This window comes from Myotis lucifugus, unplaced genomic scaffold, assembly GCF_000147115.1.
Source record: "Myotis lucifugus unplaced genomic scaffold, Myoluc2.0 scaffold_17, whole genome shotgun sequence".
NCBI classification, from domain to species: Eukaryota; Metazoa; Chordata; class Mammalia; order Chiroptera; family Vespertilionidae; genus Myotis; species Myotis lucifugus.
Genome location: NW_005871065.1, coordinates 11,256,629 through 11,282,806, shown reverse-complemented (window position 1 = coordinate 11,282,806; position 26,178 = coordinate 11,256,629). Strand labels below are relative to the sequence as shown.

Below are 26,178 nucleotides of genomic sequence, written 5' to 3'. Positions count from 1 at the left end.
AGTTTTAGTTTATCAGTTCACAGAAAGTTGTTTTTGGATTTTTTTGCAAAGTTAAGTAAATCCATATGAAGATTTGTTTTTCATCCGTATTAATTTTAAGTTTTTCTCAATATGAAAATGTTTCCTTTTATAATTTGAGTTTATAATTGATATTTAATAAATTGCACACATTTTAAGTGTACAATTTACCAATTTGTGTCATGTCTATATTCCTGAAACCATAATTAGCATAGTAAATATATCCATCATTCCCAGACGTTTGCTCATGTGTTTTGTGAATGATCCCTCCCCTGTCCCCAGATAACCACTGAGCTTCTTCCTGTCACTACAGATTAGTTTGCATTTCCTAGAATTTTATATAAATGGAATCATCCTATATAATAAAAGCCGTAATATGCAAATCGACCTAATGGCAGAACGACCTGTCACTATGATGCGCACTGACCACCAGGGGGCAGACGCTCAATGCAGGAGCTGCCCCCTGGTGGTTAGTGCGCTCCCACAGGGAGAGTGCCACTCAGCCAGAAGCCGGGCTCACAGCTGGTGATCGCAGGGGCCTCTCCTGCCTAGGAGATGGTAAGGAGCAAGGGGTCCCCGACTGCAAGAGCCCCGGACTGCGAGAGGGATGTCTGACTGCCAGCTTAGTCCCGATCCAGCTTAGGACATCCTCTGAGGGGTCCCAGACTGAGAGAGGGCACAGGCAAGGCTGAGGGACACCTCCCCCCCCCCCCCCCCTGCATGAATCTCGTGTACCGGGCCTCTAATATAATATGTACTCTCTCTCTCTGTTTTTTGTGTGGGTTTTCTTGCCTGACTTTCTTTCATTCAAATTATTAGTAGTTTATTATCTGATTCTACTACAGTTTATCCATTCACACATTGATGGACATTTGGGTTGTATTTAGTGTTTGACTATTGCAAATAAAACTGCTATGAATATTCACATACAAGTCTTTGTATAAGGTTTTCATATCTTGTGGGTAAATAATAGGTGTGAAATGGCTGTGTCATGTGATAGGCACATGTTTCACTTAAGAAACTGCCAAACTGTTTTTCTAAAGTGATTGTACCATTTTTACATTCTCATCTGTGGTATATGATTTCATTAGCCTTATATCTTCACCAGCACTTGATACCATCAGATGGTCAGTCTTCTTAATTTTAGTCATTCTGGTGGGTAGATAGTGGTATCTTACTGTGGTATTAATTTGCATTTCCCTAGTGATAATGATGTTGAGCATCTTTTCATGTGCTTATTTGCCATCCATTTATCTTAAGATGTCTATTCAAATATTTTGTCCACTCTTTAATTGGGTATTCTTATCATGGAGTTTTGGAAGTTCTTTACATATTCTGGATATAAGTTCTGTATCAGATATGTGCTTTGCAAAGATTTTCTTCTAGTGGCTTGTTTTTTTTAAATTATTATTTGTTTGTTTTTTCATTCTCTTAACATTGTTTTTTGAAGAGCAGTTTTAAATTTTAATGAAATTCATTTTATCAATTCGTTGTTTTATGGGTTGTGGTTTTAGTGTTGTAGCCAAGGACTTTTTGCTAACTCAAGATGACAAGATTTTAGTCTGTGTTTTCTTCTAAAATTTTTATAATTTTAGTTTTACATTTGTGCTGTGATTCACTTAGTGTTAAGTTTGTATATGATGTGAAGTATGGATCCAAGGTGTGTGTTTTTTTAATGGACAACAAACTTCTAGTACTGTTTATTGAGAAACCATTCTTTCTGGTAAAAACTTTTTCTAATTATAAAAGTAACACATTTATAAAATGTAGAAGGGTATAAAGCCTATATCTTGCTAATTTTTTATTTATTTATAACTTACCCAGGTTCATTTAAGTGTATTGGTGGGAGAGGGTAGTTCTAAGTATGTACTTTACAAAATTAGAATCATGGTATATTGTATGTTCTACGTTTTAAATTTTTACAATTATATTAGTGTTTTCCCATGTGATTTAATTAAATGCATTATTTTTAATTGTTACATAGTTAATATACTTTACCCCTCTTATTTGTTATCAATTTTTATTATTAAAACATACTTTAAACACACTTATACTTAAATCTTTGTTTCTTGTATATATATATATATTTTTTTTTTTGCTTTATTTTTAGAAATATATTATCAGGTCAACATACATGAACATTTAAGGCTTTGATTACAGATTTCCAAAGTGTATTCCAGAGACGTTTCAACAGTTTATGTTCCCACCAGGAATAACTAAGAAATTTAAGTCTTTATGGCAAGTTTTGTTTTTATAAAACCCTCCAGGATGCCCCTGGACACCCCTGTCTTGTCCTCCGAATAGCCTTCTAATCTTCCCTCCTGTCCCTAGGCCAAGTTCCTTGCTCCTCCATTTTTAACCAGATATGACCCTTTCACTTGGCACTGGTGAAGTTAAGCAGCCTCCTTGCATCTCTTGCCTGTTTTACCAAAAACTTACCAGGATGAATATACATCTCTCCTAGGTTTATAAAGAAATCCCTTTTCTTATCAAAAACCTCTCCCATTTTGCCTTGTCTCCCAGAATGCTCCATTTTCTTCTCTGTTTCTTTATACTCAGCAGAAAAGGGCTCACTTACCTTTTCCACCTGGCATCCTGAGTTCCCCTTTAGCCACCATCTTACCTTTTTTCTTCTGTTTCAGTGCAAGGCTCTTTGAGAGAATGCATCCTCTTGCTGGAAGTCATTTCCTTGTCACTCAACTAGGTGTCCTCATTTAGGTGTTTCTCCCTCTCTCCTCCCATTCTCTCACTCCCACCCATCCCATCCACAATGCTCTTTCTTGCTGAAGTTTGGTGTCGTCATGCCTAAGTGTTGAATTCTATGCACAAATTGCAGTGTGGTTCTATAACTCTTAGCAGCTTTATCTGTTTTGTGGATTTGGCCACCTTTTTCATTCTTCTCCTTGAAGCTCTGTCTCTGCCGCCCCTCTTCCCTTTATTTTTTTAAAATATATTTTATTGATTTCAGAGAGGAAAGGAGATTGAGAGAGAGAGAGAGAGAGAGAGAGAGAGAGAGAGAGAGAGAGCATGCACCCTGACTTGGAATCGAACCTTGACGACCTGGTTCATAGGTCGACACTCAACCACTGAACCACACAGGCTGGGCTGCCCCTCCACACTTTAAATGACCTGATTTCTTCCAACATGAGTTAGCTAGTAATTTGGTTTGAATCATTCTGTAGAGTAAGCTATACAACAACTACCTTTGTCTACCTTCCCCTTATCTCCTTTGTTAGGCATGTAAGTGGCCTTTCTTCTAGGAAATGCTTGTTTTGCTGGGTTTTGCCTCTGCTTTGGACTAACTACTCCAGCACCCACCTCATTTGAACAAACACTCCTGTTTCTCCTCCTCTTCCCTCTTTCTCACTCTCCCTCCTCCCCAAGTACTTATTTTTAGTGCTTTTGACTCATTCATTATGTCTCAGTTGCCCCACTTTTCATCATTAGTACATGAGTGTACAATATCCTGGACATTTGGGCTTCAGTGCACCTTTCTCATTTGAATTCCTACAATAGCTAAACCCTGAGCTACACTCCAGCCAGATTATCACTTAGAATCTGTACTAATCTGCAATTTTAACTTACGATTTTCTATGACTAACTAGCATGTCCCCCCCACCCCTTCCATCCCGCCCTCTCTTTCTTTATTGAATATTCTTCAAGGCAAAAATCACACAAAAAAATCCATAGTATTCTTTTCCTCTCCTAACCTTCTGTGGTACTTGTTTATACCATATAATAATTGTTTTTTGCTATTGATTTTTCACTCTAATACTGCCTTATGGCAGCTTCTGTTTTATTTAATAGTTATATTGCTTAACTTGACATTAGGTATCTATCCTACAGCCCCAGCTAGCTTGTATGCTCCTAGAGAAGAGGGGCCTTGTCTGTTAGCATCCCCAGTAATTCAGATTGGTGGTATAATAGGGGTGGTAATATTTATTACCTCACTGTCAGCTGTTTATCTTAATAAAGTGGTAGCCATGTATAACTGAGCATTGACTCTCTGGCCTAAGGAATGAAGCAGATGATTTCTGGGTAGAACACCTGGCATTCCTTTCTCTCTTGGTCATTGCCCATAGAGGCAGGTTTTAACTACCTGCACCAACAGAACGGAGCTGAGGGTAATCCAAAACTTTAAGTACTTCAGAGTACATTTGGTTTTTCTTTGTGTGTTGCCGCCTGTGAATTTACTTTCCAACGAGTAATATTCTCATCATAAAGAGAATGTCCATGTCCTTATCTGCACTGTGGTTTGCACTCTTTCCTGGGAACAGATGGCCTGAGGGACACACTCCTCAGGCAGGACCTCTTCCTCGGCTGTTCTTGAAAATAAGAATCTACACCTCAAAAAGTTTTTCTGAAAACTGTGGTATAGAGAAAATAATGATGTGTTTAGTATATAAATGAAGAAAATAGCAATTTTGAGAAATAGCAGTAGACTTGGATAAATATTTTACCAAATAAAAATATGAACTATTAGATAACTTAATTGTGATTGGTGGGAGGAGGGGAGATATATTAATCTGGGGATACTGATTTGTTTACTTTTCACTTTTAAAAGAATAAGAATAAGTGATAATGAATAAAAAACAATTTGGTTCATATGCCATTGACCAGATTGGGTCTGACTTTTGGAATTTCAAACTAACTCTTGTTTTCTTTTTAGGTTGCCTCTTGGTGCTGCTTTGGCCGTATTTGGCACCCAGAATGCTTCATTCTATCATGGTCTATTAATAAGGTTACCTTGCTAGAGTTTGGAGCAGGGGCTCAGGTAGGTGGCTTTTATCATTATATGGCATAGCTTTCAAAGTGATCAATCACTCCAGTTTCTAAATAATCTGAGATAAAATATTAAAAGCTTTGAAAAGCATGCCACATAATAAGCATGCCACTTACTATTTTAAGGTCTGTCTATATGTATTATGCTCAGTAGGACTTCATTAATAGTTATGGTCTGATGGAAGGATTGGAATACTAACAAGGAGCAGTCTTCCTTACTCTGCACAAAATGCATAGCTGCTATAAGAGCTTAGTTATTCAGGTCCCCAAATAGCCCACAGATGAACTCTTGAGCTCTTCTTTGTCAGAATCCTGCTCAGAGTAATAGACTATCCCATGTTACCACTCTATCTCCTTCTGTCTGTTTAACTATAAGCAGGTGAGGAGGGAAGGTTAGCTCTGCTTGCTGGGATGGGGCAGGTGCTAGAACAAGGAACTCTGGATCAACAGCAGTTTGTTAGCCCTTGTTGGAAAGAGCACACGCACAGGCATCTAGATTTCCCAACCTGTAAATGCAGCTCAATGGCACAGAATCAAGGTGTAGCGATATTTGGAAATCAGGTACACATGGATTTCACTTCAGGTAAGTCTGTCAGCAGGACCTCAGACACAGGATTGAGGTTTAGAGGCCAGGACCCTCAGCCCCAGGATGGGAAGACTGATGAAAAACAAAGATGGCTTGCCAAGTGCCAGAGGATGGGCCCAAACTCTACCGATCACAGGCAGGACCCAGCCCTGGGAAAAAGAGAACGTAGGCTGAGAGCCAGGCAGGGCCTCACAGTCCATGAACAGAGCTTTATAATCAATAAAAAGTGCATTAATTAATCTGGCCAAAACTCTCTAATTACAGCATTCTCTGGAGATTAAGTGTTAAAATCAAGTTAGCATAACTTTTTTGGTCATTTGTATCTTATAAATACGTTTTAAATATATGAAAAGATGTTAATGGTTTTTTAGTGTTTCAAGTTACAGATTTTTTTTCTACTTCATTGTAGTTTTTAAACTTGTTTTTAACAAAGCTGTTTTTTTGGAAGCTAGGAAAAGAAAAATAATTCATTACTTTTACTTAGTCAACTACATTTACATAGATTTTCTCTTTTGGTCTCTCTCATCTCTGTAAAGATTTTCTCTGATATTTTCGACATCCTCATCACATTTTAATTTCACATGAAGAACATCCTCTTTAAAGATTTTTAATTTTACTTTGCTCCTTTTTCCTTCCCATAAAATTTCATTGGCTATTTCCAAATGGTAAATTATTATCAGTACAGGTGCTATGTGCTTAAGGAACAATATGAAAACACAAATGTTCCAAAAAATGCCGGCCAGCTGAGGGCTGCTGGGGTGTACCTGTCAGGATGCCTGCAGGCCTCTGAGCAGCACATGCTCGTCTCCCTAGTTTTCCACACCTACTGACAGAAACAGGACAGACTCCCTGGTGGTTCTGATGCTCCCCTGAGTTTCCACCCCTCTGTCAAAACAGTTTCATTCTGTGGGGGTTGTCTTCTGACTTGCGTTAAACCAATTTGAGATTCCAGGAACCCCAAAGCATGTTTACCTGCTTGTTTTGATTCCTGAAATTCTTTTAAGGGACTATAGTTATGTTCAACAGATATTTATCAAATGTCTACTGCATGCCAGGGCCCTGACCAGGTGCTAGGGATATAAGGATGAATAAATAGTCTCTCTCTGAATTTATGGCCCTGCAGGAGAGACAAGGAATTTCAAGAAGAGCTTTATAGTCCATATTTTAGGGGGTAAAAGGCTCAGAGAGGTAAAGTTCTAAAGTTCATTCTTGCTCAAGTAAAATTGGTGAAGAAGCATAATTATCAATTCTCTTCTAATTGTGACAGCTGGGGGAGTGCATGGGTCCTCTGTAGGTGGAGCAGGGAGTAGCCACTCCTGACTTGACAATTCTGCCTAGATCTGATCTATTTACCTTCAGTTCTGTGGAAATAAAGAGAAGTGGTTGTTTCCACAGTGGTTTTGTCCTGGACAGCCACATGGGCATAACTCAGAGTCACGGCATGTATGGAGCCTTCCTGGGATGTGGGTTCTGCTTTTATTAGATTGATTAGTGCTGCTCAAGATTTTGCACACTTAACAACATTCGTACCTTGTTGTGTATCATACCACAAACCTCTTTTTAAAGTGCACTTTACTTTGGGATGGCTTAAAACTAATTCTCTGCATGAGCTTTTATTATTAAGGAAAACCTTCTTTCCTCATCACTTTGTCTTAATGTGTATAATTTCTGCCTTTTCATTTGAATTTATAGACAGATTCAGTATGAGTGCTTGGGGAGTTCAAACATGAAGCCTGGATTATACTGTATTTGTAATTTTAATAGCATTAGACAGTTAACCAAAATGAATGGAGGCATGTCCTCCAAGTGTTTAGGGTCCTTCAGTGTGAACATTATTATACTTGGTGCTAAGCATTTTTATGGTAGCCCCAGGAATTTAAGGGGTCAGTGGTACTAAAAATAAAAACAACTCTTTGCAACTTGGAAACTATGAAATTTTCAGATTGAGCTGACTTGTGAGCTACTTACTTTATAATCCTAACCAGAGCACTAATATTTTGAAAATGCTTTATACCAGAAAAAGGGGAAAAAAACACAAAAAACAAACAAACAGGGAAAACCTCTAAAAAATGCTGTAAGTTTTCATTAAGCAATCTTACTTTGTATAAAGATATAATTGTGATTTATTGCTCTCTAAGACATCATTGCTTTCCTTTTGCACTATTCCTCTTTCATTTCCTGTTTGCAAATACTAATTGCCCTATTTGAAGTAAATGAAAACACCCCTGGTATACCACTCATCTGTATTTTTTAGTTTTTAATTTTGATAAAAATATACAACCAAAGGGGACAAAATTCCCCCACATAGTGGTTAAAATGAAATGCTAACTTCTAAGTTATGGATCATTAAAAGAGCGTTTCTAAAAGAGAAGGAAACTTTTTAACCTAAACATTTTTGCTCTATAAAATAATTAACCAAGGAAAATATTTCTGAATTGGAAGATAAAATTTATTTGATCTTCATCATCAGAGTGTCTAGTCATTCTCTTTGGGTATTCTAGAACAGCGGTCGCCAACCAGTGGTCCGCGGACCACTGGTGGTCCGCGAGGTCCAAAAGGTTGGTGACCGCTGGTTTAAGGAAACCAAAAAGAAAATAAACAGCCATACTTAGGTTTAAGGTGACCCAAAAAGGCACATCCTAATTTACAGAGAAGAGAACTGACGTTGGATTTTGTTGGTTCTGCTTTGGAATTCATTGACTTTTTCCTGTTGGTTCTTAAAATCAAATACTAATGCTATTTTCCTTCACTTCTCTACTTGCTTTTTATTTATATTTAGATATAAGGCTCTCTAAATATCCATTAAGGTGCCCTGACTGGTATGGCCCAGTAGTTAGAGTGTTGGCCCTCGCATGGAAGGGTATTGGGTTTGATTCCTGGTCAAGGGCAGGTACCTGGGTTTCAGGTTCAACCTGGTCGGGGTAGTGCAGGAGGCAGCCAATTGATGTGTCTCTATCACATTGATCTTTCTTTCTCCTTCTCTCACCCCCTCCCTCCCTCTCTTCCACTCTCTCTAAAAAGCAATGGAAAAAATATCCTCAGGTGAGGATTAAAATATAAATATAAGTATATGTGTATATATATATATATATATAGAGAGAGAGAGAGAGAGAGAGAGAGAGTCAGTTAACACGTTAAGTGCCCAGTCACCTGTGACTGACACTGTACTTTCTGTCCGGAAGACAAAACAGGCTGGGCGCTTAACGTGTTAAGGCTAAATTTTAATGGTAAATTTCAAAAGGTTTGTCCTAGAACTGCATTTTCATGAATTCCTCAAAAGTTGAAAACATCAAATACAGCAATTCAAAGAAGACATCTTGTTTTTAATTAATTTAGTTAACTATGACATCTACTATAGGAAACTAAGTGCAGAATTTTCAATATTCCAGGTATTTGGGTACCTACTTCCAACTTTGGCGGGTCAGGTGCCAGACCCAGCTCTCTGCTATGTCTCCTGCTTTGCAGTGGGCACTCCTCCTTTCTCTTCTCCTCTTGAGACATCAGCAGCCCCATCTAACCATCTAACCATCCAGCCATCCTTCATCTCCATAGCAGGCACAGATGCAGCCACTAGGCATGTTTTCACTTCAGAAATTTTTATTAGGAATGGGAACTGAATTGATATTATCTACTTTAACCAATTGATTCCTTAGCAATAAGATCAATCAAAGAAGGCTTGTTTTCTGAAACAAAAGTATTTTAGACAGCTCTTATTATAATTGCTATTGTTTTCATCTAAGACATTACAAAGCTAAGGCATTTAGCATGTTGAGCCAAATTGCATTTATGGTGTTTGGGGTTTTTTTTACTTGAACATAGATGTGTATCTTCTGTCCTATGTCTACTATAGTGCCTGAGCAAGGCTATATTTCATTTTGTTGCTGGTAAGCACTTGCCCTCCTTTAATTATTTGCATTAATTCACCAGAAATTTTACTTTTATGAGAAATAGCAGTGAATAAAACTGACTCAGCTCCTGCCCCAATGCTACCTACAGTCTGTTTTTAAATTGATCTAAGATGTTTTATAGTTGCAAGATATCTTTTTTCCATTTATTCTTTAATAAGTGATTTTACAGTCCTACAAAAAATTGAATGCTGTAAAAAAATTTCCACATTATTATACAGGTTCAAAAAGAATATTCTGTTATTTTTATGTATGCTGTTGCCTTTACTTCAAAAATTGACTATCTTCAATTATTTTATCTTGTTAATTTATTTCACATTATTCAAAGCTCTATTGTGTCTTATATATGTAAATTAAAGTATTAACTACTGGTAAGTTTTTTTTTTGCTACCTACCTATTTATAAGAAAAACATGTTTCAAGCAAATGTTGATATTTCCTGAATTGTTTACTAATAGTGTCTTATGATTAGCATAAAGGAGAATAAAGCTTTGATTATGGATGATATTTGCCCTTAATTAGCAAAGTATATGTTTGCCTTTTAACTTAAATATGAAAGAATTATTGATGCAGGTAAGTATAAAAAAATCACAGCAGAACTGTGACATTTTAAATATAGAAACAGTTTCAATACAGGTCTCTTCCTTTGCCAGCATCCTAATAGGAATTCGTTTTAGTAGACCCTTGATGTATGATTCATGTTTGCTTGTTCTTTTTCTATGAGTCACTGTTTTAAAATGTAAAACATGGGAGATAAACCTGTATGCACACAATATCCCCTTTAATTATTATTGTTATGTATACGAAGTTGCCCTAAGAAAAAATGTCAGCAAAAGCTAAAAGGATTTTCTGAAGTGCTATTTCATCTTAGGGCGATTTGAAATGGTTATATGTACAGATTCTACCTTTCTTTCACAATTCTTCAGATCAAGGCTAAAATGAACTTTAATAATTAGAGAAGCATAGTAACCAATGCTTGATATGTAAAAAAGACAAAACAGAAGTACGAATTTTGTTGCACATTTTTTAGAATATTAGTCACTATTTGCCTTTTTAAATATTTTTTAATCCTATACAAGAGAATACACAAATAATTTTAGTTGACATTTTAGTTGTAGTATTGCATTAATGCAAATTGTATTTTTTTATGTTTATTATACCAGGCCAAGTAATAATGAACCCTAACCAGCTCTTGGTTTCTTTTGTTTGGGGAAATAATTAGCAGTCCTTTGAAATTATTTGGCCACTCATAAGAACTCAAAATGGTTAGGTTGAATTTAGAGAAATCACTGTGATATTGGAATTATGTTTTATGATAAAATAAATTATTTCACTTCAGACTGTAAAATATGTAGTGGGGGTAATTTAGACATGTAATATTTCAAATCAAGATGCATAATTTTAAACTATATTGAAATACTTCAACTCAAAAGGACTTTTATAAATGCCAATGAATAATAAGCATAAATAAAATTTTTATGAATGTATTTGAGATAGCAGTAAAATTTATATTGTTTGGGGAAAAAGAATATATAATTTGTTGTTTACTAGTCATCTTTGGTTTTAGATCTTTTCCTACCCATTAAACAATTATACTAGTTATTATTTTAACTGATACCTAAATTATTTAAATTTCACTTTGTAAACTGTCTTTACTAAAAGGAGCCTTTTAAATCTTAAATTTATTTCTCTGTGGGGATCATATTGGCAGCTCTGATAGAGAAAATAGGCACTACCCCCCATTCTTGTTTTTTTAAGTGTAATGACAGGATTTATCTACTTTCAAATTGGTTTGCCAACCTGCTCTTTTAGAATGCAGTAGAATAAGAGTGAAATAGGAGTTTTAGTGCATAAGCCCCTCCTTGACCACATATGCTTAACCACATATACGCTGTCAAGATGTTCAGCTTCTCTGGGCCTCTCACCTTAAAATGGCAGTGATGATAAATGTGTCCGCCTCTCAGATCCATTGAATTCCAGGGCGGTAATAGAGATGGAAATGCTGTACACTTGTAAGGTATTTATATTGTTAAAATATCATAATACATAAAACAGACTCATATTCTTAATTACCCTGCCAAAAACTCAGTATGTGCCCTGGGCAAGTAAGTATTTACAAAGTTAATTTTATTATTTTGCAGTTTTGATGTGCAGAATTCAGCTCTTCCATTTATGCATGTCCTGTGCTTTACAAAAGAATGGAGCTTTTGCTTTAACTTTTTAAATATCTTTTATTAGTCTAAATTTTTATTTTTCTTCACTGTTAAACCATGAGAATAATGCTGCTTTCAAATATACTCTTAGAATTTTTATAATGATGCTTGAATGTCCTCTATTAAATATTTTATTTACACATCATCAAATTCTTAAAATACGTGAAAATTTTGATGTCAGGGGAAATTAGTTAGATTTGTGTTTAGAACATTAAGTAAAATTATTTTCATTTATTCTGTCATTTGGTGAATTCTTTTCTTATTGTATCTAACTATTTGATTTATATTATCCCTCTAAAGTTCTTGTAATCATGATTCTGAACGTTCATCTCTAAGATACCCAATTTACTTTAGCTCTCTGGGCCCTGTACTCTCTATTATAATTGTAGTTTTTTCTGCCTTTGACCATTATTCTTTTCACACTTACTTGTACAATAAAAAAATCACTTAACAGGTTTTTTTCTATACATGGTCTTAGTCTCCTGAAGATCATGCTACTAATAGGCATTTTAAAGATATTTCAAGATGTTTAACAATGTACTCTTCAAACCAAATGATGCTTTCTTCCTGGCATTCCCTTCTCCTACAGCAAACCTATATTTAACTTCCCTTGCATGCTTTTGAAATCTGAAGAGCACAGAGTTATTGCTACATTTCAGCAATCTTTGCAGCATTAGGAGAGATAAATTGTCAGGTATTGCAGGTAACAAGCCCAATTGCACAAGCGTGTGCAATGTGGGCATGTGAAGTGCTCCCATCAGGAGACTGCTGTTCTTTGATGATGTTCCACATGCACTCTCTCCAAGAGAGAACTGAGTTTGTCTCTTCCATAATATTAAGCTTAATGAAATTTTGATTACAAATAGTAGCTCTAATATCCATTTCTCTCAGTAGGCAAGTTAGATTTTAAAAGTTAAATTTGGGAAAGAAATGGGGAGTCATTCAGCATCACAAAATGCCACTTGTATAGGTAATACTATTTTATTTTTTGTTTCTGCATTCTGTAAATGTGCTTAGAACTAATAAATTTGCAACTGGTAAAAATTAATGCATGACTTGTCAGCAGAGTATGGAATGTAAGCATGTGCCATGAAATTGCAATTCTTCTATTCTTTATTTTCCATCATTTATATGCTGGTTCCACTTAGAGTGTAGTCCATTCTTATTTTTTGTTTCATAGATTGGCCAAAATGGGAAGGACTGGATTCCGCTCTCTTCCACGAAGAGTCAGTGGGACTGGCTAAGATCAAGGTCTGAGGCTTTTTTCCATCTGTCATCAGGTATGCATTGAACAAAAATCCCTGTAGTTCTGTGCATGTACCTTTAAAGTAATTGATTGATATGCATATTATGAATGTATACTTTTATTTGATGTTGAGTTCACAGCCTTGTATTTATTCTGAAGTTTTAAATGCATCAATAACTTATTTGAGTTTTGTAATATATTGAGATAAAAAGATATTATTAGCCATGAAAAAATTTCAGCTGGTCTTAGAAAAGTGTAATATTTGAAATCTGCAGTTCTTCATTGCTCAGTATGTACATCCAAAGATAACAATTCATTTGTTACTCCATGTTGAGTATCGCCAATTTTAATATAATCAGATGCTTTTGTATATTGTTTAATGGTGTACTTTGTATAATTTTTTCAATAACTTAGAAGTTATCATTTTTCTCAACTGGAATTCTCTGCCCATTATGTTTGGATCTCATAACACACTGACAGATATGACCAGTCTTTGAAATATTTTCAGATATTAGTTATATAACAGGGATTTAGATTCTTTGCATTCTGTGTTGATTTTATAGTTGAAAATGTATTAGCTTGTTTCCTACAATGTTCTAAATAAGGGCATAAAAGCATCATGATATGAAATCAAATAGTCAAAATTGCTCTTTTTTCCTGCCTGGGAGAGTGCTTTATACCAATTTACAGTGTCATTACTGGTTACAGAAGAATAACTCTAAATATTTCTGAGTGAGGCAGAGAAGGTGTCTCCTGAATAAGAATGTATAGAAAAAGAACAAGTCCTTGAGATTCCAAACCTGATCTTAAATCAGAGGGCACATACTGCATTAGCATTAGTAACATCAGTTGTATTATTGTGTTCATGTCACTTTTAAACTGCAGTGGAGACTTACACAGTCTGAACAGCATAAAGAAAGGCCTTGCCTGTGTCTACCTACTGATGAAGAAAGGATGCATGAACCAAATACTGATAAACTTACCCACACGCTTTACATTTTAATCACCAAGTAATTACTCTATTTTGCCTGTTTAGTGCAGTGGTCGGCAAACCGCGGCTCGCGAGCCACATGCGGCTCTTTGGCCCTGTGGCATGGGCCACGAAGTTTCAATTGCACTGCACGTGCGCACCCGCACATGGTATTTTGTGGAAGAGCCACACTCAAGGGGCCAGTTTGCCGACCACTGGTTTAGTGACACCTCTACATTAAAATACAGTAGGGTCTCTTGTAGTATACACTTAATTTTACAAAAATGCAGGTTAAATTTAGAGCCCCTGCAAAAATATTACTGGAATCTGTGAAGGTCAGTGTCATACCTCTAGGTTGTGAAGACAAGTGTCAGTCTCATGCCAAAGACAAGTGATGTGAAGAAACTGATTTTCTTTTTTTTTCTGAATATGTAATAAGATAAAAAAATCCGATTAGTATTTGACAGCAGTCATTTGGCCACATTCAGTTTTCAGTTTAAAAATCAGATCCTTTTTAAAGAGGTTATAGTTATTATTTCTGTGTCTCTTTTAAAATTTATTTTTTATTATCAAAAATATTTCAGATGTCCTCTTCCCCCATTAACCCCTCTCCACCCCATTCCCACTTCCCTCACCCCCCACCCCCAGTCTTTACCTCACTATCATTTCTGTGTCTCTTAAAAGTATATTGCTAAACTAGCATTCATGAACTTTGAGGAATCATTGAATTCTTTTATGCCAATTGAATCTTTGGGGGTTGGTTTCTTACTCTGAGAAATACAGTTGAAATTATTAACTCTCTCTTGTCCATAAATTTTCAAAGGTTTCAGTGAGTTTATAAAATTTTTGCTTAAGTAGACATACTCTTTGTCATAAAATATGTTCATTTCATTCTTTCTCAAAGCACCGATAATGAATTAGAACTCTGACACATGTTTTTACAACCTGAAACACCTTCATAATGATGCATCCTTGCACAGGTATTATGCTCTAAGCCAAAAGTCCCACTGGTGTGCTGCACACAGGTTACAGGTGTGTCAAAGACTGACCCCTCCGCTCTTAGGGAAGCCTGATGACTCTAGTTCAGTCTGCCCAATGAATAGAATCATTTTCTATGATGTGAAAAACGAAAAAACGGTGAGGAAAATCACTTCAACCGAATCCTTCTTCCCTCCAAATGACAAGGAGCCATGGTCCTCACCTAATATAACATCAAAAGACTTTTCCTTGGGGAGGGTGGGGGTAAAGGGGAAAGATCAACAAAGGACTTGTATGCATGCATATAAGCATAACCAATGGACACAGACACCAGTTAAATCAAAAAAAAAAAAAAAGGCTTTTCCATGTCAAGAATGCACATTTGTTATGAAGATAAGTCATTTCTACTCTTGACTCAGAAATTCCTCTGCGTGTGATGACACTGGTATAAAGAGTAAATTTTCACTTTGGGTGATGCATTCAACTCTTTCAGGCCTCTGGTGTCTGTGCATTAAGTACATCTTTCATGGACTAAATGTTTCACAAGGTGCCTAAAAGAGTTTTCAGTTGCTTATTTATATTTTATTTTCCTGTAATAAAGAATGTGACTAGAGCCAACTTGTAAAAATTAAAATAATTTTGACATTAAAATATTTGTGGAAACATTTTTATGTTCTCAGTCAGATTTATGTTCTCTAGTACCTTGTAAAATTTGAAGCTTAATAAAGCCACTTTTAGTGTCATGTTTTTTTGTTGTTTTTTCATAATTCACAGTTCTGTTTATTCTGTGATGGCATAAAAGTCACAAACAAGACACTAAAAACAAGGAAAGCTATAAACACCACCAATGGAGGGATATCATTGGGAAGAGACTGAAGTGCCTTGTAGATTAGTGTCATGTTTTGATGCTTCCTCAGAGCTTCTGAAATCGCGACTGCTTTCCCTAAATACAACGTTTATCAGGTGGAATTTCAAGAGATGTGTGAACTGTTCATTCTGAGCAATGCATTAATATGTATTTTGACAAATATAAAGAAACCCACAGATATTACATTAGACCAGCTGAATCCATTTTATGGTTTCTTTCTTAATTCAAAAGCATCACATAGCAAATAAAAAATTTTTAATTAAATTTAGTTACAAACTAGTTGTTTCTTATTTTTTTTTCCAGTCCCTTTTTGCTTTCTTTTACGACCACATGAAACTTGAGAAGCCACCTAAAGCTAAATCATTTAGTGGAGTTGGGCAGTTCCCAAGTGTCCAACAAGAAGGCCTGGTTTAGGCTGCGATGGCCACTGTCATTCCTGGTGATTTGTCAGAAGTAAGAGATACCCAGAAAGTCCCTTCAGGGAAACGTAAGCGTGGTGAAACCAAACCAAGAAAAAACTTTCCTTGCCAACTGTGTGACAAGGCCTTTAACAGTGTTGAGAAATTAAAGGTTCACTCCTACTCTCACACAGGAGAGAGGCCCTACAAGTGCATACAACAAGACTGCACCAAGGCCTTTGTTTCTAAGTACAAATTACAAAGGTATTAAACTCTATTTGTCTTTCAGATTATATTTGCTATGATGTTGGCCATGTGAAGCCAGTGTAAACGTATATATTTGTATAGACATTTTTTAGCTGATTTGCAGAGAGGAAATGTTAAGTAGATTAGACGTTGGCTAGTTTTAGTATTCTAAATCACATATTTTTATGTGTTAGTGTCTTTGGATTTTTTAAAAGTGAAATGCTTAATGAGAATAGAATTTCCATTTGTACAAAGAAATTACAAGAAAAGGTCTGGACGTTTACGTGAGTATATTCAGTCTTATTCATTTGCTTTTGTAATAATAGCTAAAAACCAGCCAGTGAAAACTAAAGTGGCAACTTAAATGACTCAAGTTTTGCAATATTTAGGTATATTAACTACCCTTGTAGTACATACTAAATTTAAAAGTGTCCATTATTAGAGAAATTCTGTTTTAGCATAGCAGTTTAGCTTCCATTTGAAAAGTGAATACGTACCATTTTTGTCATGATACTTACAGAATATGTCTGTATTTAAAGGCACATGGCTACTCATTCTCCTGAGAAAACCCACAAGTGTAATTATTGTGAGAAAATGTTTCACCGCAAAGATCACCTGAAGAATCACCTACATACACATGACCCTAACAAAGAGACATTTAAGTGTGAAGAATGTGGGAAGAACTACAACACCAAGCTTGGATTCAAACGTCACTTGGCCTTGCATGCTGCAACAAGTGGTGACCTCACTTGCAAGGTTTGTTTGCAGACTTTTGAAAGCACAGGAGTGCTGCTGGAGCACCTTAAATCTCATGCAGGCAAGTCGTCTGGCGGGATTAAAGAAAAAAAGCACCAGTGCGAGCATTGTGACCGCCGATTCTACACCCGGAAAGATGTCCGGAGACATATGGTGGTGCACACTGGAAGAAAGGACTTCCTCTGTCAGTATTGTGCACAGAGATTTGGCCGAAAGGATCACCTGACTCGACATATGAAGAAGAGTCACAACCAAGAACTTCTGAAGGTCAAAACAGAACCAGTGGATTTTCTGGATCCATTTACCTGTAATGTTTCTGTGCCTATAAAAGATGAGCTCCTTCCGGTGATGTCCTTACCTTCCAGTGAACTGTTATCAAAGCCATTCACAAACACTTTGCAGTTAAACCTCTATAACACTCCATTTCAGTCCATGCAGAGCTCGGGATCTGCCCACCAAATGATCACAACTTTACCTTTGGGAATGACATGCCCAATAGATATGGATGCTGTTCATCCTTCTCACCACCTTTCCTTCAAATACCCATTCAGTTCTACCTCATATGCAATTTCTATTCCTGAAAAAGAACAGCCATTAAAGGGGGAAATTGAGAGTTATCTGATGGAGCTACAAGGTGGCGTGCCCTCTTCATCCCAGGATTCTCAAGCATCGTCATCTAAACTAGGGTTAGATTCTCAGATTGGGTCCCTTGATGATGGTGCAGGGGACCTCTCCCTGTCAAAAAGCTCTATTTCCATCAGTGACCCCCTAAACACACCAGCATTGGATTTTTCTCAGTTGTTTAATTTCATACCATTAAATGGCCCTCCCTATAATCCGATATCAGTGGGGAGCCTTGGAATGAGCTATTCCCAAGAAGAAGCACATTCTTCTATGTCTCAGCTCCCCTCACAGACACAGGATCTTCAGGATCCTGCAAACACTATAGGTCTTGGATCTCTGCACTCACTGTCAGCAGCTTTCACCAGTAGTTTAAGCACAAGCACCACCCTACCACGTTTCCATCAGGCTTTTCAGTAGGACTCCAAGACGTGGATTTATTACAGAAATGTATGTGTAGCCCTGCCTTAGATGACTTTTTATTTTAGTGCCTACTTTTAGACAGTATAAAAGTTTCTGCTTTTGTATAGTACCAATTTTTATTAAGCCAGTATAAAATAGAAACTAGCTTTGGAACCATTGGTGTCCAGTTATGTTTACCTGGGTATTTCATCCTAATTCACTGCCAATTGTCATATTTTAAGGTTATTTTTCATATAGGAAAGCCATTATTAGTAGTAAAGTCTTAAAATCCCACATTCAAATTACTTTTTCATCTTAGAATTTTTGTTCCATTACTAATGGCTCTGCCTTTTGACATTTGGCTCATTAAAAAATTTTGCAAGAGAATGTAAATTTTCTAAAATGTATATGAATAACCCAAGAGTTTTTTAAATCTTTATTAGCTTCTAAATGGATTCATAAATCAAATGTTTCAAATGAATTAAGAATCCAGTTTGGGGAGATAACTAGTATACAATAATTTCAGGTCAGTATATTTTGAAGACTTGCTATTGTCTGGCTCAAATATTTGCTGTCTTTATTGTTCACATATAAAGAAAACAAAACCTAAACACAAAGCACCAGTATTTATAGCAAAAAGAGATTCCTATTAAGGTGACACAGCACTCCATGTTACTTAATAGTTGGCCTTAAATTAGTACACAGGATATTTTGCCACATTTTAAACTGCTTAACTTGCTCTCTTTCCATTTAATACTAACGTATATGGCATCGGAGTCTTCAAAGTCAGTATATAGACAGCTCTTTTTGATATTTTCCACCTTTCAAGGCCAAAGGGTGGGTCAAGTGCAGCCAGCAATTTTATTTTCATTGTTAGTCCACAGTTAGTCCAGAACCTAGAACCATTGTGGAACACAGGTATTAGGTGTATTTACCCCAGAGTGGACTGTCCCAGCTTAGATGGTGTGAAAAACATCCTAAGCAGGAAGATAGATGCGAAGTATACAGTTCAACTTAGGGATTTGTCTAGGGGTCATGCCCCTGTTGCCAGAGTTGGAAACTAGACTGTTTAGGAGTAAAGTAAAAGCCTATTGCTTATATCACTTGTAGCTAAATTTGATTACATTTTCTTTCCCTTAAGAGCCAAAAGCAAAAACAACAGTTTTGTCCTAGGGTATCTTTCTTATTTAGTGTTAATTCATCTTTCCTTGCTATTTTCAGATGGAGAATTTAAAGTGAAATGCATTAGAAAACTATTTGAAGAATGATCACAAAGTTTTAAGCAACTAAAAATATATACAGTAAAACCCACTTTTACACATCTCTGGGAAATGCGGGGAATGTTGTAAATAAGTTGAATTTTTAGAGGGAGAAAAAGTAAAGTAAAACAAGCACTATCTTAGTTAATGTGAAAATAATCAAAAATATTCTGTTCACTGAATAAAATCGTTATGGGCTTTCCTCATGTTAAACAACGACCATAATCTTCTGAAAGGTCAAATTATTATATTTTTCTAATTGTCAGTAGGAACATCAACTTAAAAACATATCTATTAAGCACTTGTTAACACCTTATTTGGGAGCCTGTCCGTTGGGGCAGGTGGGGGGTGGGGGAGGGATGGAAGGTTATAGAAGAGTATATATCTCTCTAAAAAAGAAAAAGAAAGAAAAAAATTTTTGAGCACTCAGCCCTATATGGAAGCTTCTTTTCCTATTTATAGGGCCAATTATCACTGCAGATTGCAATGTTTACCAAGAATTTATAAAAATGAGTGCAGATTACTGAATATAATGCATTATTTAAAATATTTGGGAGTAGTATAATTTGTGGAGGAATGTAAATTGTAATAATGTAAATGGGGGTTTCACTATATATATTATATCTATACATACACACACACACACAACACATTTATCGCACTTCATAGAATCAAAGTTGCTCTCTTAAGGAACTTTGGCTCCTGATATTTTATCATGCTCCTATTTTTTTTAGTCCTAGGAGCTGTAGTTTTATACTTATGTATTTAAATTTTATTATTAAAAATTACATTTTATAAAAGTGTTCCAAAGGCATTAAGATTATATATGTTAATAAGGAAATACATTTAAAAGTTTTTTCAAACTGCTCCTAAGCTTTTGATTAGGAGAATATTAGCTCTGAAAGTAGGCTTTTAGCTCTGCTTTATTACTGCTTCCTTTAGTTTCTATGAAACAGATTGCTTACCGAAATCATTAGTTGAATGATTAGTGTTCAATATTGCTTTAATGACCATTTTTAAAAATGGAAAAAAAATTTGGTGACAGAGCACAAATAAATAGAAAACCTATTTTTAAATAGAAATCACAAATACAAGTGTGGAAACACTACTTTATCTAAAATTTGTTAAAGAGGAAATCAAATTGATGAACTGAGACATTGGCCTTAGTAGGCTGTATTTCACTGCTAATAAAAAATTTAAAAAAGGGAGTACCAGGATTTATTAAATAAAGCATTTTAGAAATGGGAATGGCGCCATATATGTATATATATATTTTTAGCCTAATTCTCGCCCTGTATGGATTTTAAATACATGGAGGCACATCTTTCAGGGCACCAGTATTAAAAGTATAGTCTTAATTTTCATACATACACCTCTTTGCCTGTTGCTGCCCCATAGACTTAAAATAGCACTTCCAAGTAAGAGGGAATTCAGCTTAATTTGTTGTTTTAAAATTGACTGTAGTGGTCACTAAACCATTTTGGAGAGAATTTCTATTAAAGATGAGGCAGACTCATTTATTTTCATTGCACAATGGTCTAACAAGTATGCAACACAGAATTGGCTCTCTTTCTTTCCTAGAAAAAAAGTTGACATCTGTTTTTATGTCAACTGGATATAATTAAAAATAATTATTGCCAATGCTGTTTTTATTCTCCAGTGGCCAGAATCATCATCCTTGAAATTTCTAGTAGTGCCTTTGCTTGGTTAAAAATAAAATAATAATAATAATAAAGATCATTAAGTAAAAATGTTTCAGTTTAGAATGTGGACCTCAGACAAGATATTGAACCTCATTCAGTTTGAACTTCCACGTGTGTGTGTGAAAATTAGATCACCAGACATGGAAGCATGACTGTGGAAGGATCATGGCACAGTAAGCAATTACTATCCATTGATATATGCAAATGTCATCTTTATACTTATTGGTCACTGTTAAAATTTGCATTTTTAAATCCTATCACCAAATTCAGTTTTTCAAAACTTCAGTTGTCCTGGCTGATCATGCACCACTCTTTGTGCAGCTTTTAAATTTCATTTAGTATTTCTTCCAAACTACGTATTTTTGCCTATTTGTTGCTTGTGCTTTATTATTCTTAGTCATTTGTGTTAATTTGGACAGTAGCGGTTTTTAAAAACCATATGCTGACTGAAACATGAGCCAGAGCTGATTGCTTTTTTAAGCTAATAATGAATGTTAAAGAGTACATATTTTCAGGATCATTCATCTAGTGAGCAATACACATATATAGGCCAATATTTTTTTTTTTATAAAAATAGAGCTTGGTCAACCTCTATACTACACACATTACAAGATATAGCACTTTCAAACAATCTAAACCTTTACAGAAACTTTCTTATAGGTTATGCCTTTTATTTTAAGACTTATTATGATTTGTTTCAAGTGCCATTAGATGATATATATGTAGATCTTTGATATATAATGCTTTGTGTTCAAAAATGCTAGACGATATTTTAAACAGGTACATTTTTACAGTGTTTTCTTATCAATTTGCTATATTGCACAGAATCAGTGTGTGTCTTTTCATAAGGTTTTACAATGGTTTATTTTTTTACAAGGTTTACGTGTCTCAAAACACACTGTCTTCCCAGTATGGAAATGTAAAAATACCAGTTCACCCAAGTTGCTTCTAGCCTACTGAGATCCATGTGACATTGGAGGAGATCATTTAAATGTTGAATATTCTTCATTAGTAATGGCAGACTGTTATCTCTGACAAATGAGTGGCTAAGTTGACTTTGTCTTATTTTTCTCACTGTGTCGGTAGTCATGTCGACAACACAGGTTGTTTGTTCTGATTACATAGATTACATAAGTTGTCTTGTGTAGTTTTGTGCTAAAAACCCGTAAGAGCTACTTTCTGATCATATAAAGCAACTCAGTACTATCAACAAAAAGGCACTCAAAGATCACCCTTATGCCCTCCTACAACATTATCAACCCTCTGAGGATGGAAGGCAGTGTCTTTTGATAAGTTACCTAGCTGTAGAAATAACAGAACTATTGCTAATGTATAACACACTTCATTATATAAGCTTCAGTGGTACAGATGAACCAGAATGAATGTTTATCTTCTCAGAAACACTCCTTCAATTATGTTGGATCATGCTGCTAATGTAACTTGGGATACAACTCTTCATGGTGCTACAAACTTCTCTGTCTCATTCAGTCGTATTTTTTTTATCCATAGGAAAAAAGGACTTCATTAGGTGTAAAGGTGTACAATATATTTTTATACTGTGACTTAATTTGTCATTAACAAACTTTTACACCACCCACCACAATGTATTCATGTGCACTTGCAAAAGGAAATCTTGGACATGCAAATGTTACCAGAACAAACCCAGCTTTTGTCCACAAGATGACTGTAACTCATAAAGAAAAGTGGGCTTTATAAAATGGTATAAAGTGAAGAACAAGCTATGTGTTACTAATGGCCCTTTGAATTTAACAAAAACTGGGAATCCATTAGGAAATGAATTGCATCGTGCCTGAACGTAAGCTGGACTGCTGAAATTGTATTTTTAGCTGATGAAAAAGTGTTTGAACTAATATTTTTAAATGTTCTAATGATAAAGTTTTGAGTCAAAATAGAAAAGAAAAAAAATCTGCATTCCAGGCTGAATTTTGTATATTTTTATTGCATTTAAAATGGCTATTCTGTGATATTGGGAAATCAAGTGGCTTATCATGTATATCATGTACTTAAAATGTATTCACAAACTACTGTTGTATTTGTATAAAATATAGACAAAGATCGTATTTTTTGCGTGTGTATAAGCTCTGTAAAATAGCAGTCACATTATGAAGCTGCAGTAATACTACATTTTAAACATCCACATCCAAAGAAGCAGGCTATTTATTGTCCAGTTATTCAGATATAAAATATTAATTTGCTGCTAATTAAACAATAGTACTGCAGCTCCTTGTGGCCTACAGTGTTATGTTTGCTGTAAGAAAAAGATATGTGAACTCCACAAAATATATGAATAAAATTATAGAATTGCTTTAGATAATGTAGAACTTCCTGAAATTTTAATAGATGATAAATTTTTATTTTCTATAACTTTTTTTCCTTCACTTTGAATTTTAAATATTTTCTCATTTGATAAATAGAAGTTTCTAATAGCTGGCTCTAAGACAACAGTTTGTTATTGAAATGAAATGTAAAGTTCTAGGGTTTCTTTTTTGCTTTTGCTTTTCTAAAAACTTTTGTACATTTAAAGGAAGGATAGAAATTGTAAATAAAAAAGTAAAAACATGATGCATCAAAACTTTAATCCAGGTGAGAATTCAAAAAAGCATTCTTAAAAGCTATCAGAAAGTATAAATTGATAACATTTTTTGTTTTTGTGAGATAAAATTGGCATTTAACACTTATTGTCTGTCGGAACTTAAATTCCTTTTAGAAGTTCCCCTGTGCTCATTGTCTAAAATTTTGCTGAAAACCCTCCCTTGACAATTCATCTACACCAAAACAATAAACACAGATCATCTAAAACTCCTAAGTTCAACAGTAATGCAACTTCAAAAGATATTCTGAAAATTCAATAATTATCCAGGAACCAATTGTAGGGAAAAAAAATTTTTATGTATCTCATAGCATCACTTTCAGCATGATAGGGAAAATTCCTCCTTTATGTTTGGCTTTTCTGTTTTAAGCCTCTCCAACTTTCAGAGAGGTAAAGGAAATGAATAGTAATTTTAATACTGGCAGTTCCTCTTTTCACATGCTTAATTCCAGCAAATATAAAAGTATTTTTTTCTTAGTTCTTAGCATTAACATTAAATACATTTTTATTTAATGCATATGAGAGATGTCAAGGACTGCTCAGAGAAGGAAAATGTTTTTGCTTTTTTTTAATCCTTTTAATCTTTTATTGATTTTAGAGAGAGGAAGGGAGAGACAGAAACATCGATTGGTTGCCTCTCATACATACCCCAATAGGGGACTGAACCCACAGGAGTTGAACCCGCGAATTTTTGGTGTATGGGAGGGCCCTCCAACCCAACCTAGTCACACCAGCCAGGGCTGCTTTTGCTTTTTATGCTGGAAATACTCTGGAAAAGCATGGGATTAATTCCCTTAAGGAATTATCTCCCTTATGGAAAAGTAATTACATCAAGCCCTCAACCCAGCCATGTGCCTCGACCCGGAATCAAACCGTGACCTCCTGGTTCATAGGTTGACACTCAACCACTGCTGGGTTCAGAATCTCCTTTTCTATTTTGTTGTTCTGGCTGCCATTTTTGCAGATGGAATTGGTTTTTTTTCTAATGAACAAATTTTCTTCTAAAAAATATGTAAACAGGATAATCTTGCTTTATACAATAGAGGCATCCTTGAAATATAAACCAATGCTACTTATAAATGCACAAGTGGAAACATTTGTAAATTTAATCTTTTTTTTTAATAGGCATAGAGTCCATTTATAATTATACCTCGATGAAGGCCTTGGGTTTTGAGGGGATGAGGGTCAGAAGTATAATGGTTCCTCGCATAAGCTATGAAATTTTCTGTTTTATATAAGGATTTTTTGAAAGGTTTAACTTTTGGTTTATTCTATTTGTAATTTTAAAACTTCACTTTCTTGGGGTCCCTTTCAAAGTGTGGTCAATGCAGTTGGTAGTCCCATTGGAATAATACTGGTAAACAGCTCTGTTTCTAGAAATACATAACCAATCTGTTATCAGAATTCACACACACCTGCTGACATTTCTAGAAGGCTCCTGTAACCAGATTTTCATGCCCTAGGAATGTTCATTGTGTAAGTAGGTTAATAGCCTAAGCCATGACCCAATCAAGATTTTAAGGTATGTCAGCTTTCCCCACCCCAGAATAAATGCTGATTAGTATAAACTCAGTTCTAAGTGTCTTGAAGACCATTTTGTTTCAAGACTTCAAGCAGAAGAGTTCAACTCATTTCCAGACTTCTACCTTAAATTATCTTTTGTAAGTAGTAAAGTGTTAGTACTTACTGTGGAATTTTTTGGTCATAAATTCTTTTATATTTATTCCTAAAGTGTACCTTTACTCAGAGTTTCAAGTTAGTACTAGTCAGTGATTTGAAGGACCCTGAAATTCTCTTCCATTCTTAACTGTGTCTATCCATTTCCTCTTCCTCTGGCATTTTCATATGAAGTTACTCACTGTGCCTTGTGCTTATTCATCCCTTTGTCTTCAGTTATCCTGCTCTCCATCCCTGAAAGCTCTCTCTGTTCCTGCCCATGAATTCCACATACCAAAATCTGACCCCTCCTCCAGTCCTTTAACGATACCTTTCCCTTCTCTGGACTCACCCAGTGAAAGGTAACTTATTTTGCCTATGAACATTTATTACAGCTTATTAGATCTTTTCAGGGATCTGTATCTTATATAATTGTACATTATTATATGTTTACCAATATACATTATATAGTAACATATCTCAGGGATACAGGTATATATTATACATTATATAGGTACTAGAGGCCCGGTGCATGAAAATTCATGCACTGAATGGGGGGGATCCCTCAGCCGGCCTGCCCCCTCTCACAGTCCAGGAGCCTTTAGGGGTGGGAGGCAACCCGGCGATTAGGGGAAGGCAATGCCCCCATCACATCTCTGCTGTTGCCACTGCCGGCAGTGCAAGCCTAGACCGGCCCTGGTTACCTGAGCCTCGGGGGGCCCTGAGCGGCTGGGCAGCCACCATCCAAGGCTTGACTGTGCCTTGGGCCGGCCCTGGGCAGCTGGGGGGCTGAGGGGACTGGGGGACTCCAGAGGCAGACGCACGTGGCAAGGCTGGGCTTGCCTGGGGGCTGGCCCGACCTTGCCGCTCACCTGCTGCCCCGGCGGAGCTGAGGAGACTGGGCACCGCCATCTTGTGGCTGTGGGCGCCACCATCTTTGAGGGCGTGGCAGTCGATTAGC

At 35.9% G+C, this 26,178-nt stretch overlaps 1 protein-coding gene across 4 annotated transcripts in view; it reads left to right on the top strand.

Annotated features, from left to right (window-relative positions):
* The window catches only part of PLAG1 (PLAG1 zinc finger), a 49,326-nt gene extending 26,046 nt beyond the window's left edge, over positions 1 to 23,280 (top strand). Inside the window, exons 2-5 of one of the 4 annotated variants that reach the window (XM_006085287.3) lie at positions 4,688 to 4,792; positions 12,684 to 12,783; positions 15,869 to 16,227; positions 16,749 to 23,280. In XM_006085287.3, the coding sequence (XP_006085349.1) occupies positions 15,986 to 16,227; positions 16,749 to 18,006 (1,500 nt within the window). In that variant the 5' untranslated portion in view covers positions 4,688 to 4,792; positions 12,684 to 12,783; positions 15,869 to 15,985 and the 3' untranslated portion in view covers positions 18,007 to 23,280. The remainder of the gene's footprint in view (positions 1 to 4,687; positions 4,793 to 12,683; positions 12,784 to 15,868; positions 16,228 to 16,748) is intronic. The other 3 variants (XM_006085288.3, XM_006085289.3, XM_006085290.3) reach the window with 3 other exon arrangements.
* The last annotated feature ends 2,898 nt before the right edge of the window (positions 23,281 to 26,178 follow it).